A 14,679-nucleotide genomic window follows, 5' to 3' on the forward strand; every position below is an offset into this window, starting at 1 on the left:
TTGTAAATAAAAATGTTACTGGATATCTTCGACTCACTGTTGAACCTTCGACCCAGAGACAGTGGCGTAACTGAGGGCCCCGGAGATCACGCAATGCGGGGGGCCCTGAGGTCATAGGGGGCCCGCAAAAGACGAAAAGTTTGAAAATGAAAACCGGAAAAAAAGAGATGTAAATAATTTGTCACAATGAGGAAAAAAAAGATATGCAAAGTAGTAAAAGAAAAAGAGTTCGCAACTTTCAGTGAACACGCTGGTACATGTCAACTGTCAGTAAACTGAGTATTGAGATTAGTGGCAAAGCATACATTTATAACAAGTGTAGACATCCAAACATTTTTAAATCCCATAAATAATTTCTTAGTACAATTAAATTGCATGCAGCATATAATTACTTATATGCATATTGTTCTGCAACTCTAAAATATTTATTGAAAAAAAAACAAATTTTTAAATATGACACTCACCTAAATACGTTTGTATTTTAACTCACTACGACGGGATTTCTTCTCTGCAAAAAATCTGTAATTCTATCTGTGAACTGAGGATCCTTCGACATCTCAGACAATAGTGTCTTCTCAATGACCAAGAAAGATGAACATGAAACAATACAATTTATTTCTGTATGTGCTACCGGTCAACCACTTGTATTTTGAATACCATTGTGTTTTGAATTTCATGTTCACATTACCATCCTTCTGAATTAGGCTGTAATTTGGGAGTAGGTTTTCGATTTTTCATGTCACAAGTTTTTTCATAAGATAAGGACGAGAAAGGTGTATTTAATAAAATATCAATTGAATCAGAATTGCTTTGATCACACATTTTATAAAAATAAATGACAACTAATAATCTGCCATAAAATTAATGCTCGACACACTAGGAATTAAGCTTTCATTGCTGCGCTTTTGCCTAACAGCCATGCTTGGCGCGAAAGAACTGAGACAGTATTGGGAATGTCTCACAGTGTTCAGAAGAAGTTTGGCTGCTAGCTGTGCTACACATGTGCCTGTTACTCAGTCCACACGTCTATAACCTGCGAAATGACAGAAGTGAAGATCGAAAGAGACAGTGTTAAGTCATGTCTCCTTACAACAAATTCGGGCAACTGGTCACCAGCAAGCAAGCTGTCATGTTGACTGATCGATGTATCCAGTAACTTCGTAACTCCAAATGTTAATATAGCTTAGAATTTTAATTATTATAAACATAGATAAAGTGGGGTAGACACTGTCTCAATGTCTCGTAGCACTGTTCACCTCTGATTGGAATATAACATAAGCCTGTCATTTGTCGCTGTACCGCCAACTATCTATATACTTAGGATAGATTCGTGAATGTATTGGTTTATTTTTCTGTTGCTTTTATTAATACGTTATTCATTCAGATGCATTGTCGCTGTTATATCAAGTCTAGTATGGTGGTAGAAGTGAAACATAGTGTTTGATTCTGGTCTCATTTCGCTTGCAATATTAGACTAAAAATAGCTTAGTTCTAGCATTTCAATGTTTGTGTTTTATGGTTTTTTGTTTAATCCTTTTTTTTTTGTTTTGTTTTTGTTTTCTTTTCGAAATGAAGCCATTTAAATCTAGTTATGAACATTTGAATGGTTCACAAAAACGGAGAAAAAAGAGATTGAAAGATCAGTTTCAAAATTAGTAAAACTAGATTCTTTCTTAATACTAATTCAGAAGTAATAAACGAAAATTGTAATAGCCCATGTTGAAGTAGGTCATCTGTTCCTCTAAGAACAATGATAGTAATTCAAACAGTGGTACAGCGAATATTAGTGAAGATGAAGAGTGTGTGAATCTTGATACAGTAACCTGATATTTCTACTGAAATTGAGAATGGAAGTAATAGCGCACAGCAAAATGTAAATACTTCTTTTGATGATACTAATATTGCTAGAGAGGAATTTCCTACTGGTCGTGCTAATTTTCCAGATATTTTAAATGACGAGACAAAGGAATTTATTATATGGCATGAGCCTTGCAAATGCTAAGGTCCATTTCCGAAAGATCCTAAGCAAAATAATAAGATAGAATAACTCTTCTCGGGTTCTCAGCCAGGTGAGTTGGAGATTAGCTTCCAAGCTTTCGACGGCTAGCTCTGCCATCTTCTTCAGGGATGAAGTGATGTGGGACCACATCTAGCCGGTATATATGCAAAAGTAGAGCTTCCTGCTGTGGGCCAATCAGGAGCTAGTTCCTAGTCCCGACCGCCAGGCACATTCTGGTTGGTGGACGCGGCAGCCAATCAGGAGCTACTTGCTGGTCCCGACTGTCTGCCATGTGCTGGTGGTCTGAGCATATTGATGGCAGGTTTCCATGCTGTACTCAGCTGTAGACACCCGTCTCTGTTGAAATTATTGCCATCTAGCTGGATTTCGATGGCTTCCTTGATAACTAAGTCCCAGTAACCTGATGTCTTGTCCAAGATGGTGGTGGCGCCGAAATCTATCTTGTGACCAGTTTCTAGGCTGTGTTGGGCTACTGCAGACTTATCAGGATAATATAGTCTTATGCTGCGTACATCAACGTACATCAACGCAGCATAAGACTATATTATCCTGATAAGTCTGTAGTAGCCCAACACAGCCTATGGCTTCTGCATACTCAATGTGTGTGGTTACTAAACATGAGTGGAAACCCTCTCAAAAGCGGAGAGAAACAAATAATGTTGAATGTATATAGTAAGTTAAGTGAGTTGAATTCGCTTAATTAATTATAAGTTTCCTAAGCAAACGAGTGCATAGTAGTGAGGTTAAGTCTACTATGACGAATAATGAGAAATGTTTAATATGTAACAGAATGAACAACAGTGGGCAGGATCACTTACTGAGAATCGCTCACGCCAAACTGCGGCCAATCAAGCCTCACTTTAGTCACGTGCCGTTGTTTACTGTAGGATTATTATAACAGCGAAAAGATTATATATAAATGGATATGCAAGAAGTGGACCTTTACGCTCATATTGCAGCCCAGAGTCTTGAAATTCTGCAGCTTAGTATCTACAGTTTCTTTATAATTGGGGTCTTTGTAATTCCGTAGGAAATTATGAACTACTATTTTGACTCCATTCCAAGTGTTTTTCTGCGTACTATTCATGTTTACAAAGTCACTGTGTAACATTAATTTGCCTATTTCATTTCTTTATTTGTTTGCTCGTTCGTTTGTTCGTTCGTTCATGCATTCTGCTGTAGTTAAGAGCATCAATCTTTCACTTTCACACCACCAGAATTACGACTACAATAATACATACAATGGTTCTTGAACAATGTTGTTTCACCAGCTTCTTTTTCCTTTTTTTGGTCAATTTTTATTATTCTACTGCCACTTCCAACGGACTCCTAACGAATATTCACACGTGTATCACTGGGATTGTGGCGCTGGAAATCAATTTAGAACACTTTTATCTCAGCCACGACACATTTCAATTTTTATTGTACAATATAAATGCAATTATCACTGCAATGACACAATAATTCTTTCAGATAACACAGAAACAACTTCGGAAACATTAACAGAATAGCAGTTTCACTTCACTTCCACTAGATGAATATTGAGTTCCATCAGAGGCGTAGCAGGGATGCCAATATCGGCAAACGAAATGAAACTGTGAGGAATGTTACAACAGGTGTGCTAAACGTTAGGAATGTTACAATAAGTGTGTAGTACGTTATGTTAGGTTAGGTTTGGTTATATTAGATTAGATTCGATTAGATTAGGTTAGGTTTTGTTAGGTGTGTAAGATAATATGAATGGTTACCACAGTTGGCGACACTGCAATCATTCTCCCACTCCACTTCAAATAACGTCACAACGACGGAATATGGCCGCCTTCTTCAAGTACGACGATTTTCCTATATACATAAGGAACCTATTTAGGGCGGGTTGGGTGGGACCACAGCTCTCCTAGTGATCACATCGAGTTTCTACTACTCCACACTACAAAACTAATGTATTTTCAGTGTTTCTTTTTAATTTCCTATACTGGTAGTACAGTAATAAAAATTCACCCTTTTTTTTCTGTTTGGCCATTGTTTCTCCTTTGAGTGCGTAGACCAAACCCTATCGTCCCACTCATACAAGAAACATGTTGGTGTTGTTATTAACTAATGCAAAGTTCTTAGCAATAAAGCTGTTAACTCCCTTGCTCTCCAATATTTCTCACACATAGTGAGTTTAGAGCAATTGTGTCATGAAATCAGCATGGCAGCTTATGATTTTGAAGTTACGGGATAGCCGCGTGCTTTTCTGTAAAGGACTGCATATAACTGTACTACTACTCTTGTGTTCAGGCAGGGATGTAGAAAGTGTTACAGTAACTAAGGAATTGTAGTTGTAAGAAGTCGAAATCATATAAATGAGACAATTTATGTTACTAGTACCTGAGATACGTTATTCACAATAATAATCATGAGTATTAAATAAATTATAATGAACTTATATAACAACATTTATACATAAGACAAAGGAATAAGGCATTATTTAAAAATTGTACTATTTGTGATATATAATTATGATTTTATTAATTTTTCTTTGTAAATCAACAGTACTTCATGTTAAATAGTGTAGCATATTCTCCTAGACGAAAATAATTTGTATTGTACTTGAATTATTTTGTGTCACGCAACGTAAATACGTTGCAAACTGAACTTTTATTTCATTCCTTATTTGTTGCAATTGCAATGTGTGTCACGGAGAGCTAGGTTTTGAGCTAAAAGATTCTCTGTCAAATTACACCTTGTGAAGAAGTTGTCTGTAGTTACCCTTCGTCCTGTACCCTAGAGAGCTATTGTAACATCTTTGGATAGTTGTCATTCCTTGGTTCTTGTCTGTTCTCTGGAGATTCATCCAGTTTCCCTCCTGAGTATACTTGCATGTTACGAGTATGATAGGTATTTGCATCTATCTGTTCACGTCCATAATTTTATACTAAATTTCTTGGGTTTTTTTTCTGATAAAGAACTTGAAATAACATCCATGAAAGCTGCCCGTCAACTATAAATGCATTCAATAGGAGAGTATGCAAGTTCTGAATTTGCTACAATCAACTCAAATACTTCTCTCAGTTGAGTCAATTTATGTTTTTATGTTATTCAGTGCAAGTATACTTATCATTAAAGGTGAGAAAAAACTTGGTTAGTAAGCCTATATTCTTTTATATTGCAAATTACATTGTTGCAGAGCTTTGAAAGCATTGTTACTAGTTTAACGTTCGCAAAACAACACAAATATCAAGTTAGAGATAATAACAATACAAATTTTCTCATGGTAATTTTTAGTACGAAATGGAATCAATAATGTTCCACTCCAATTTTCTAAATTTAAAAGTAACAAAATTAACAACGTACTAACATTTTATATATAAAAAGAATAAGGGATAGTAGAAGTTATAGCACATTTGCAATCTCTAATTTCGAAAGAATCGTACAAAATAGCACCCTCGTGTCGAAAAAAAAGTACAATAAAGGCAGGTGTCTTTGGACAGAGAGGTTTATTGAAAAGAAAAGCCAACTAGGAGTTTACCAACGTAGTGTAATCCTTATAAAATTTGTTGTACAGGTGAAGACGAGATAGTTGGGACAATTTTGATATTTGCGACAATACTCATAAATTATTTACAAGGATGTATCTCTAATTGTAATGTACGTCCATGTGAAATAGGTTTGTTTTGATTTGAATATTCAATAATTGAATGTATATTTTTTGCGACTATTTTATAGACATATTATATTTCCGTCAGGATTGGGGCTACCAATGAGAGGACTGTATCATCAGAATTCGACAGTATTGCACTTGAAGATAACGAGACTGTGTGTGCGATTGCCAAGAATTCTGGTTCCTCGGGAAGACATACCCGGACTCAGGAAGATGAGAAACAGTTCAAATTTAAATTGTCTGAAATATGTTTCTCGAATTCGGCGAAACTGAACAGGCATTTACACAAGGAGGTAGGTAATAAGTCTTTCCAATGCGATGTTTGTGGTAAGTGCTTTTCAAACGCGAGTAACCTAAGAACTCACGGACGCGTGCACACAGGCGAGAAACCTTTCAGATGTAGTATTTGTGATAAGGATTTCTCTCTGTCGAGCACGCTGAAAAGCCATGAACGTTTGCACACTGGCGAGAAACCTTTCAAATGTGATGTTTGTGGCATGTATTTCGCGCAACCGAGTAGCTTAAGGCAACATGAACGCAGGCACACAGGCGAGAAACCTTTCAATTGTAATGTTTGTGGTAAGGATTTCTCTAAGTCGAGTTGCCTAAAAAGACACGAGCGCCTGCACACAGGCGAAAAACCTTTCAAATGTGATGTGTGTGGTAAGTGTTTTACGTTGTTAAGTTACTTAAAAACCCATCTACGCCGGCACACAGGCGAGAAACCTTTCAATTGTGATGTGTGTGGTAAGTGTTTCCGGCATTTGGTTAGCTTAAGAAACCATAAACGCAAGCACGCAGACGAGAAACGTTTTAAATGTGATGTGCGTATTGAGTGATTTCTTTTTTATGAGTTCAATAATCTAAAAAGCCATAAAATTTTCCACTCGGGGGAAAAAACCGTCTAAATATGTTTCTCTAGTGGGTATAGCTTAAATATTCAGGTACTCAAACATATAGGTAACAGTTGTGGCAAATGTTTTTCACGATCAGGTGGCCTTAAAATTCAAGCCTTTGAATCTCATATGTGTGACACTTATTCCTTTTGGAAGAATATTTTAAATATGTTTTGAAACATACGAAATATTTGGTAATGCGATGTGTTTCACTCCTGTGAGCTAAAACTTCATTGTCGCTAGGACAGGCGAGAAATCTGTTAGGGGTGGTCCACAATAAACCGGGAACGGAAACTACGAGAACGAATACTGTTAAAATATATACATGGAAAGGTAAGCAGTCAATTAATGAGAAACTTGTCAGAAACGTTCATTCACACAGTTGTCATAAAGCTATTTCCTCGTATTTTTTTTGTAGCAAGGAGACCGTAAGATGGTAGCTTCTTCATCCATCGTGTCTGACTGACTCAGAAATTGATTAGAATCACATTCAGTATTCTGGTACGTATATTCTGACGCGATTATCAGTTGATTTGAATTAGTAAATATTGTGTGTGTCAAAATTTTCTATTTGGTTAACCCGTGTTTATGTTAACAGTCTTATACTTATGTGAAAACGCCATTGGTCATTTATGCACAAATAATATCAGAATGCGTAATATCGACATTACATATCGTTATTGACATATCTATCGATATCCATTGTCGTTTCCGTTTTTGGTTTATTGTGAATGAAAAAACACTTCTGTAGTCGTAGTTTATTAAAGTAACCGTAATTTTAATTTATCATATTATTTCTTATTTGTACTCATTCATGATCATGAAAATATGATGAAATATCAAACAGGGTGTAGTAAGGCTTAGTACTGCAAGACTGCGAACTATAACGGGCTATGTAAATTACGCTATAGGCTACTAAGTGTAATGAGCAGAACGAAATGAATGAATATGAATATGGAGACATTTTTTTCAACTCTTATATACAGAGCTTAATAATCTATTATTCAGTGAAGAATAAACGGTGAATGTTACTTATGTCCCGCCCACTATAGGAGACATAGGCCAGTTTTACACTAATCCTAAACATATTTAGTATAACTCGTTGCTTGTGGGCCATCCGAAACGCCGACCTCCACCCCTAAGAGTATCAGTCCTTATATACCCGTCAGTCAAGGCCTTCTGACAAATAAAAACAGTTGACAATAGATATCTCAGTCATGACAACCTCATAAAATATCCTATCAATTGAATAATCGATCTTGCTACGTACAACATAATTATATTATTAGATTATTACCCATTTCAGCGAGTACTGACGACCACTGCAAAATACGACAATTTGGTCCAGGGAGAATTCTCTTTTGGCTCAAGGATGATTTATGTAACATGTTTCTAAATTAGTCTTTTAAATACCGGTACATTCTTTAATATAATTTGGCCCAGGGAGCATTCTTTTTGGCACAAGGATGATTTATGTAATATGTTTCTAAATTAGTCTTTTAAATACCGGTACATTCTTTAATATAATTTGGTCCAGGGAGCATTCTCTTTTGCCACAAGGATGATTTATGTAACATGTTTCTAAATTATTAGTCTTTTAAATACCGGTACATTCTTTAATGAATCACTGAAAAACAAATAGGGATGTGGAGTGAGTACGAAATTATTATTATTGTTGGCGCATCATTTTTACGTAAATAACGACAAATAAAAACTAACATGCCACATAACATTATTTTAAGAAATGCAGGAAACAAGCATGAATATTATTCACCATTCTTAATTATCTTGGGATAGAAAAAATACGTATGGAATAGAATTACATACAAATGTGCGTGTAATAATAGCAAACCATCTTTGATTAATCATTTCAAAACAACGTGAATGTAGCGTGGATTGTGTAGGAAAATAATTTCTTATATGTTGCTCCCAATGTGCATCATTGTTAACTTATGAAAATTAACATGGCATATAAACACCATTTGAAGAAAGATAGGAGAGATTATGTGTAATATTCAGCATTCTTAATGATCTTTGGATGGAAGATAACAATGAAATATGTATAAAATAGAAATTACATACACGTGAGCATATAAAGAAACAATAAGTAGAATCATATCTGATTAATAAGCTTAAATTACTCCAGGTTTAGTGTAAGGGTGGTTTGTATCTAACGATGTCTCCCAGCAAATTACTTAATTCATAAAAACAAAAAAATCGTGTTAGAAGATTGAATTTGTGTATTTTCTCTGAAACTTTCCAAATATCTGTAGGCAGTCTTTTACATTAGATTGCCGAAAATTGGCTTATAGCGCAGCATTGGCAGTGATAAAAGTATGAAATATTCGTTCAGTGGGTGGTGGATACTCTACATTGACCGAATAAACTTTACTCAAAATAAAAAGATGTAAACGTTTCACAAGTAAACAATTATTCTGTCAGATATGTTACGTTTGAATTAATATCGTATAAGGATTTTATAAAAATGTTTATTTTCATTCCTTAGATAATTCATCATATCTCGCAAGTCACTCTCTTTCTGGCAGAAAGCTTGCTGATACAATTAAAGGCTGCAGTGAAGAGGCAATTTTGTTTAAGATCACTTTCTTGCTGAAAACACCGCTCTCAGTCCACTGCTGAAAACTGAAAAGTTCTAGTCATCACGACTCCAGGGCTTGTTCTGCATTATTCTTATCCACTGAATTTTCTAGGTCTGAAATTTAGTTGTTGCAAGAGTGTCTTGAGAAGCACTTTTGAAATTATAGAGCTCAGATGAGTCAGATGCTTGCAGCTTATGTATAGTCAATTTTTTTTTTATGAAACAATAATTACTTTTATTAAATCTAATTGTATCTAACACTTGCACTTAAGCTTGTGGTTTTAGTTTTGTGTAAAATCTTTAAGAAGGAGTGATCTGAAACAAGGTATTTTGGGCATAGCTATTAGGTAACTCCATAAGAGCAATAACATCCTTTTCTTTTTATATACAACTTCAGACGAGCAAATGCTGGGTAACTTTCGGTGCTGGACCCCAGACTCATTTCACCGGCATTATCACCTTCATTTCATTCAGACGCTAAATAACCTAGATGTTGATACAGCGTCGTAAAATAACCCAATAAAAAAATAAATATACAACTTCAACTTTATTTACGACTTGGCAAATTTGTTAAATATACAATTTCCTGCATTAAATGAAACTGTTACGGTACAGTACCTTATTCACTTGCGATTGCTAATTCAAATTTGAATGAAATTAATAATTTATTAGTATCACTGACACACGAATTTTTTTCCGAGGAGACTGCATAGAACTTTGTTCTTTCTTCCTCTTTTTTTCATCGCATTACAAGCATTACCACTCATGTTGTAACAATGTCATGATATAAAAGAAGCTGTAATATTTACAAATATCATGTGGTATTCAATGAAAGCTTTGCTTGGTAATAGCACATTGCTCATTATATCTGAAACAATGATGTTCCTAGTTGCGTCTTTGGATGAAATTTGGAACTACTATCAGGTTCCGGTTTAGTTGACTCGTTATATTTTTAAGTAATGGTTGTTTCATAGCAAACTTTGAAGCAAAAAAAGAAATCAATGTTTTTGTCACCTGGCGCATTATACATTTAAACTCTGCAAGTGATCCTGTTTTATCAATCTTGTCATGTTAGGCAATCATTAAATTTGCAGTTTTTTCTTTATCTACATGAAAACTGTCCACTGTACTGAAATATGCTAAAGCGACAAACTATTCTTAATTGCATTCTCTTCGACATTAGATAGAAGTGAATAGACTGTGTACATTAGTTACCCAGTAAGACTGTGTTGAATGTTTGGGAGAATTTTTTTTAAGAAAGCTATGAACATCCTATCGATATGGTAATAGTTTTTCTTTTTATTTTGTGAAGCATTTATTAGATTCATTTGTTCCTAGTATATATTTCAATGTTGTAATAACCAGTTTCAAATTGTTAGGACTTCAGAATGTTTAAGTAGCCTTATTATTACATAGCCCTATTACCTTTAGTTTCCTCCCACTTATTCTTGAAATTGTCTATTAATAAATCATCATAATTTTGATATAAACTTATTGTTAACTGTTTCTGTATTATCAATTATATTTTGAAAGAACAAGATATTACATTTAGTCTGAAGCTTTTCCAAATCATTTCATTTATAACATCTAATGAAATTTTAAGGTTATAAAAATGTTCATACAATTTATTAGCATCAATGTTGAGATGAAGCTCATTAACAAATATTTCAAGGTCTCTCCAAGTGTTGGAGCTCTCAAAGACAAAAGGTACCTCTTAAAAAAACTGACAATTCAGAATCATACCATTTACAATATATTGCAGAGCTTTGTTAAAGAAAGGATATGCAGTTTTCCTAAACTTCTCTTCATCTGGTTTCACTGCAATAACATTTATTACCTTGCTTGTTCTTAAGCTCAAATTTCAATTTTCGCATAGCAGCAAGCAACTCAGTTGTGTAAATGATTTGTGTTCTAGCTGCTGAATGATTCTGTGTAACTCGTGATGTAAAATGTGAAGCAACCACAAAGTGCACAAATGAAATGAAAAATTGCCATCTTCACTCAAAACAGAGCACAGCATACTGCTTCACCCTTCTTCCCTTTGAGATAAGAAGTAGTAGTAGTAATAATAATAATAATAATAATAATAATAATAATAATAATAATAATAATATAATAATAATAATAATAATAATAATATAATAATAATAATAATAATAATAATAATAATGATGATGATTTATTTTAACTGACAGAGTTAAGGCTGTAACGCCTTCTCTTCCACTCAACCAGCAAAAAGTATATATACATATGTATGAACTTACAAACAATTCAACAATTTGATTTAGATAAGAGTTACATGTATACAAGAGTTATTTACGATTAAACAACAAAATATTATGAACTATTAAACACTGAAATAAAGCTATGTAGCAGAATTAAGCTGAAATACATAGTATGTTAATATATTTCAAATAATATTAGATAATAGAAAGAGATTATTATGAGACAGTTTTGAAAATACAGCGCTATCAAGATGCATGTCTAAAGAAAGGAGTAACAATGTAGAAAGTGATAGTTTAAGTCAGTATGATTGGAGTGAAATGCTAAGAAGGTTATCTTTTAAACTGTTTTTAAAAGTGTTTATTGTCTTGCAGCCCTTAATACTTTGTGACATGGAATTCCATTGTCGCGAGATGGATACTGTAAAAGATGATGAATAACGAGATGTTCTATGAAGAGGTATACTTAGCATGCCACAGATAAGTGATCTGGTATTTACGTCGTGGTTAGAGTATAGATAAGAGAAACGAGGCGAAAGATAATTTGGTGTAGAAGTGCGCAGAATTCGAAAGAGTAAAGATAAAGAGTGTAAAGTTCTACGTTCTTCAAGTCGGAGTCACGAAAGACTTGCGAAGGATGGTTATATGTGATCATATCGTCGGATGTTGCACACGTATCTGATGCACATATTCTGAACTCGCTGTAACTTGACTGACAATTCAGAACTTAGGTCACTTAACAAAACGTCACAATAATCGAAATGCGGCATTACTAGGGTTTGTACTAGGGTAAGTTTTAGTTGCTGGGGCAAGAAGAGTCTTAAGCGACTCAAACAGTGAATAGAGGAACAGATTTTTTTTATTGTTTAACTTGAAAATTCCAATTTAGATTATTATCGAAAAAGAAGCCAAGATTTTTTACAACAGATGAATAAGGGATTAGTGTGTTGTTAAGTGTAACAACTGAAAGATTACTATTATTAAGAGAGTTAACTAAATGCTTATGGCCAATAATTAAGCTTGAGTCTTACTTGGATTAAGTGCGAGTCCGAAATTGGCCGCCCAAGTGGAGACAGTGGCTAGGTCACAATTCAACTTGTCAATTGATCCATTGATCGTATTGGGTTGTACGACTTCAGTCTTCCATTTGAATAGTAGACGTTCATCAGCCGCAGGGTACAATGAAAGGCATCACGTTAATCGTGCCTCACATGCCTATACTTCATGTCAATAAAGTAAAAAAAATGTTTAATTCTTTTGTTTTGGCCGAAGGTGAAAATTCATTACATACACACCTTTATGACAAATGCCTCAATATCAAGAAGTGTGAAAACTTTTACTGCAGATTTCAGATAACAATTACTGAAAATACCTTACTTGCAGTTTGCCATTAGTATGTTGTGCTTCGCTGCCTACAACTTCTGATCCACAGAAACATTTTTCCATAATTAACTGCAACATTATCAGCTGCACATTCAGTTACTGAGATAATTTCAAACCTTTCCTATTCAAAATTGTTGAGATGCATTTGGTGATTACTTCACTGGACTCATTTGTGTCTTGATAGAAAACTAAATCACCATGGGTTAATATATTGAATAGTTACAGGGAAAATATTTTTGTGCGCGATCATGCGTATTTGCTTGTTTTCCGCACAGAACCAGTAGGCGGTAAGTGTGAAATACCACATTCAGTATTCCCAGCGTAACACACATAACAATTTCCCTCTTCTTACCGCTTAAGCGCGACATTCATTTTACTGCTTTAGGCTTTTAACGTATTATTTTTAGAGACGTTTAACATAGTAATAATTATAAATTGGAAACTTACCACTGCAATTTCACCTAAATTGCAATGTTAATTATTGTTTTTAAATATTTGCAAAAATTAAGTAAAGTCTACTACTCCACGAAACTTATTGCATTCGTGATGCAAGTAACATTAAGGAAGCCGTGAAAAAATCAACAAGATTCCAGATGCCGATGTGATTATTGCAATATGTTATATAAATAATATTGTTAAAATATTAAAATGAAAAATAAATCATTACACAACCTTACCGTTTGTTTTAAGTTCGCATTTATAGACTGGGGGAAAAAAAGACAGACGTATATCACTGCCTGCTGAAGTATAGTAAACACAGAAAACATTTTATAGCAACAATGTTGAAGAACGATATTTTGGTTTTCCGAAGTTGCCGTCATTAAACAGAAACCAACATGGAGATTTCATTGCAACTAATTAGAAATTCGTCTTTCAGGTATGTAATAAACGATCTTCGCACAAAATAATGTACGCTACACGAGCGGTATGTTTGTTTTCATGTTCTCGGAAATTAAAAAAGCTCAACTACGTTTCGCTTTTTCAATCTTTTCCTCGAACATGAAAACGTCAACATACCGCTCTTGTAACGTATATTACTATTATTTTCTCAATTTTAATCATCTAAACGAATAGGCAAAGCATTACTGTTTTTTTACCGGTATATCTTGAATGACTCATTCCTGAGTATGTGTAGGCCTACCCAAAACTATCAACAACATGAAACTGTCCCGAGCCTCTCATGCTCATAGGCATCTCACAACCTCCATGAAACTGTCCCGAGCTTCTCTGTTCGAGTCCCGTAAAAATTAAATTCTTTAGAACAAGTATCAGTATGAAAGCATTGCAAGAAAAACGTCAAATTAGAATATTTAATGAGCCAATGATACGAAGTATAATTCTGTACTTTAAACCCGGTGATTGCATTATATATGCTGAGTTCGAGCCTCATACGTCTATAATAGGCCTATATAAATAATAGTAGTCCTACAAAGGAAACGCGGGGATAATGTTAAAATTAGCATACGTACCTATGTAATGAGAATATGAAAGTAAAATTCGATAGTTTGAACGCAAAGAGGGCATTACTTCCAGAGTTCGAACCTTGTACACCTATAAGTCAATTAGTACGGTATATGTATGAAGGAAGTGCAGTAAATTGTAAATATATATATATATATATATAATAATTAATAATTTATTTATTTAATCTAATTTCCAGGCCTCAGTTTGAAATCAGACAGACATTATATCCCGAGTTCAATCCTTATCAGTGGCGGCCGAAGGCCATTCTGTCAAGTGGGGCACAACCTTAATGATGAGCCCTGAAAATTAAAAACATATAAAACCAATTTATGTGCACTAACCTTTCTAATTTTTGTAGATGAGCTCCATTTTTCGGTTCTTTCTGCGAGCAAAAACCTCTATAACTCTATTGTTGAAGTTCAGAATAGAATGTACCATCTTTCTCTCAATTG

General features: G+C 34.4%; 1 protein-coding gene across 6 annotated transcripts in view; it reads left to right on the plus strand.

Moving 5' to 3' along the window:
• The window catches only part of LOC138693101 (zinc finger protein ZFP2-like), a 76,279-nt gene that overhangs the window by 8,930 nt on the left and 52,670 nt on the right, over window positions 1-14,679 (plus strand). For 2 of the 6 annotated variants that reach the window (XM_069816728.1, XM_069816729.1), the window contains exon 5: window positions 5,749-5,956. In XM_069816728.1, coding sequence (XP_069672829.1) covers window positions 5,749-5,956 — 208 coding nt within the window. Of the gene's footprint in view, window positions 1-964; window positions 1,086-5,748; window positions 11,299-14,679 lie in introns of those variants that run through there. The other 4 variants (XM_069816731.1, XM_069816724.1, XM_069816727.1 and 1 more) reach the window with 3 other exon arrangements.

This window comes from Periplaneta americana, chromosome 17 (genome assembly GCF_040183065.1).
Source record: "Periplaneta americana isolate PAMFEO1 chromosome 17, P.americana_PAMFEO1_priV1, whole genome shotgun sequence".
NCBI classification, from domain to species: domain Eukaryota; kingdom Metazoa; phylum Arthropoda; class Insecta; order Blattodea; family Blattidae; genus Periplaneta; species Periplaneta americana.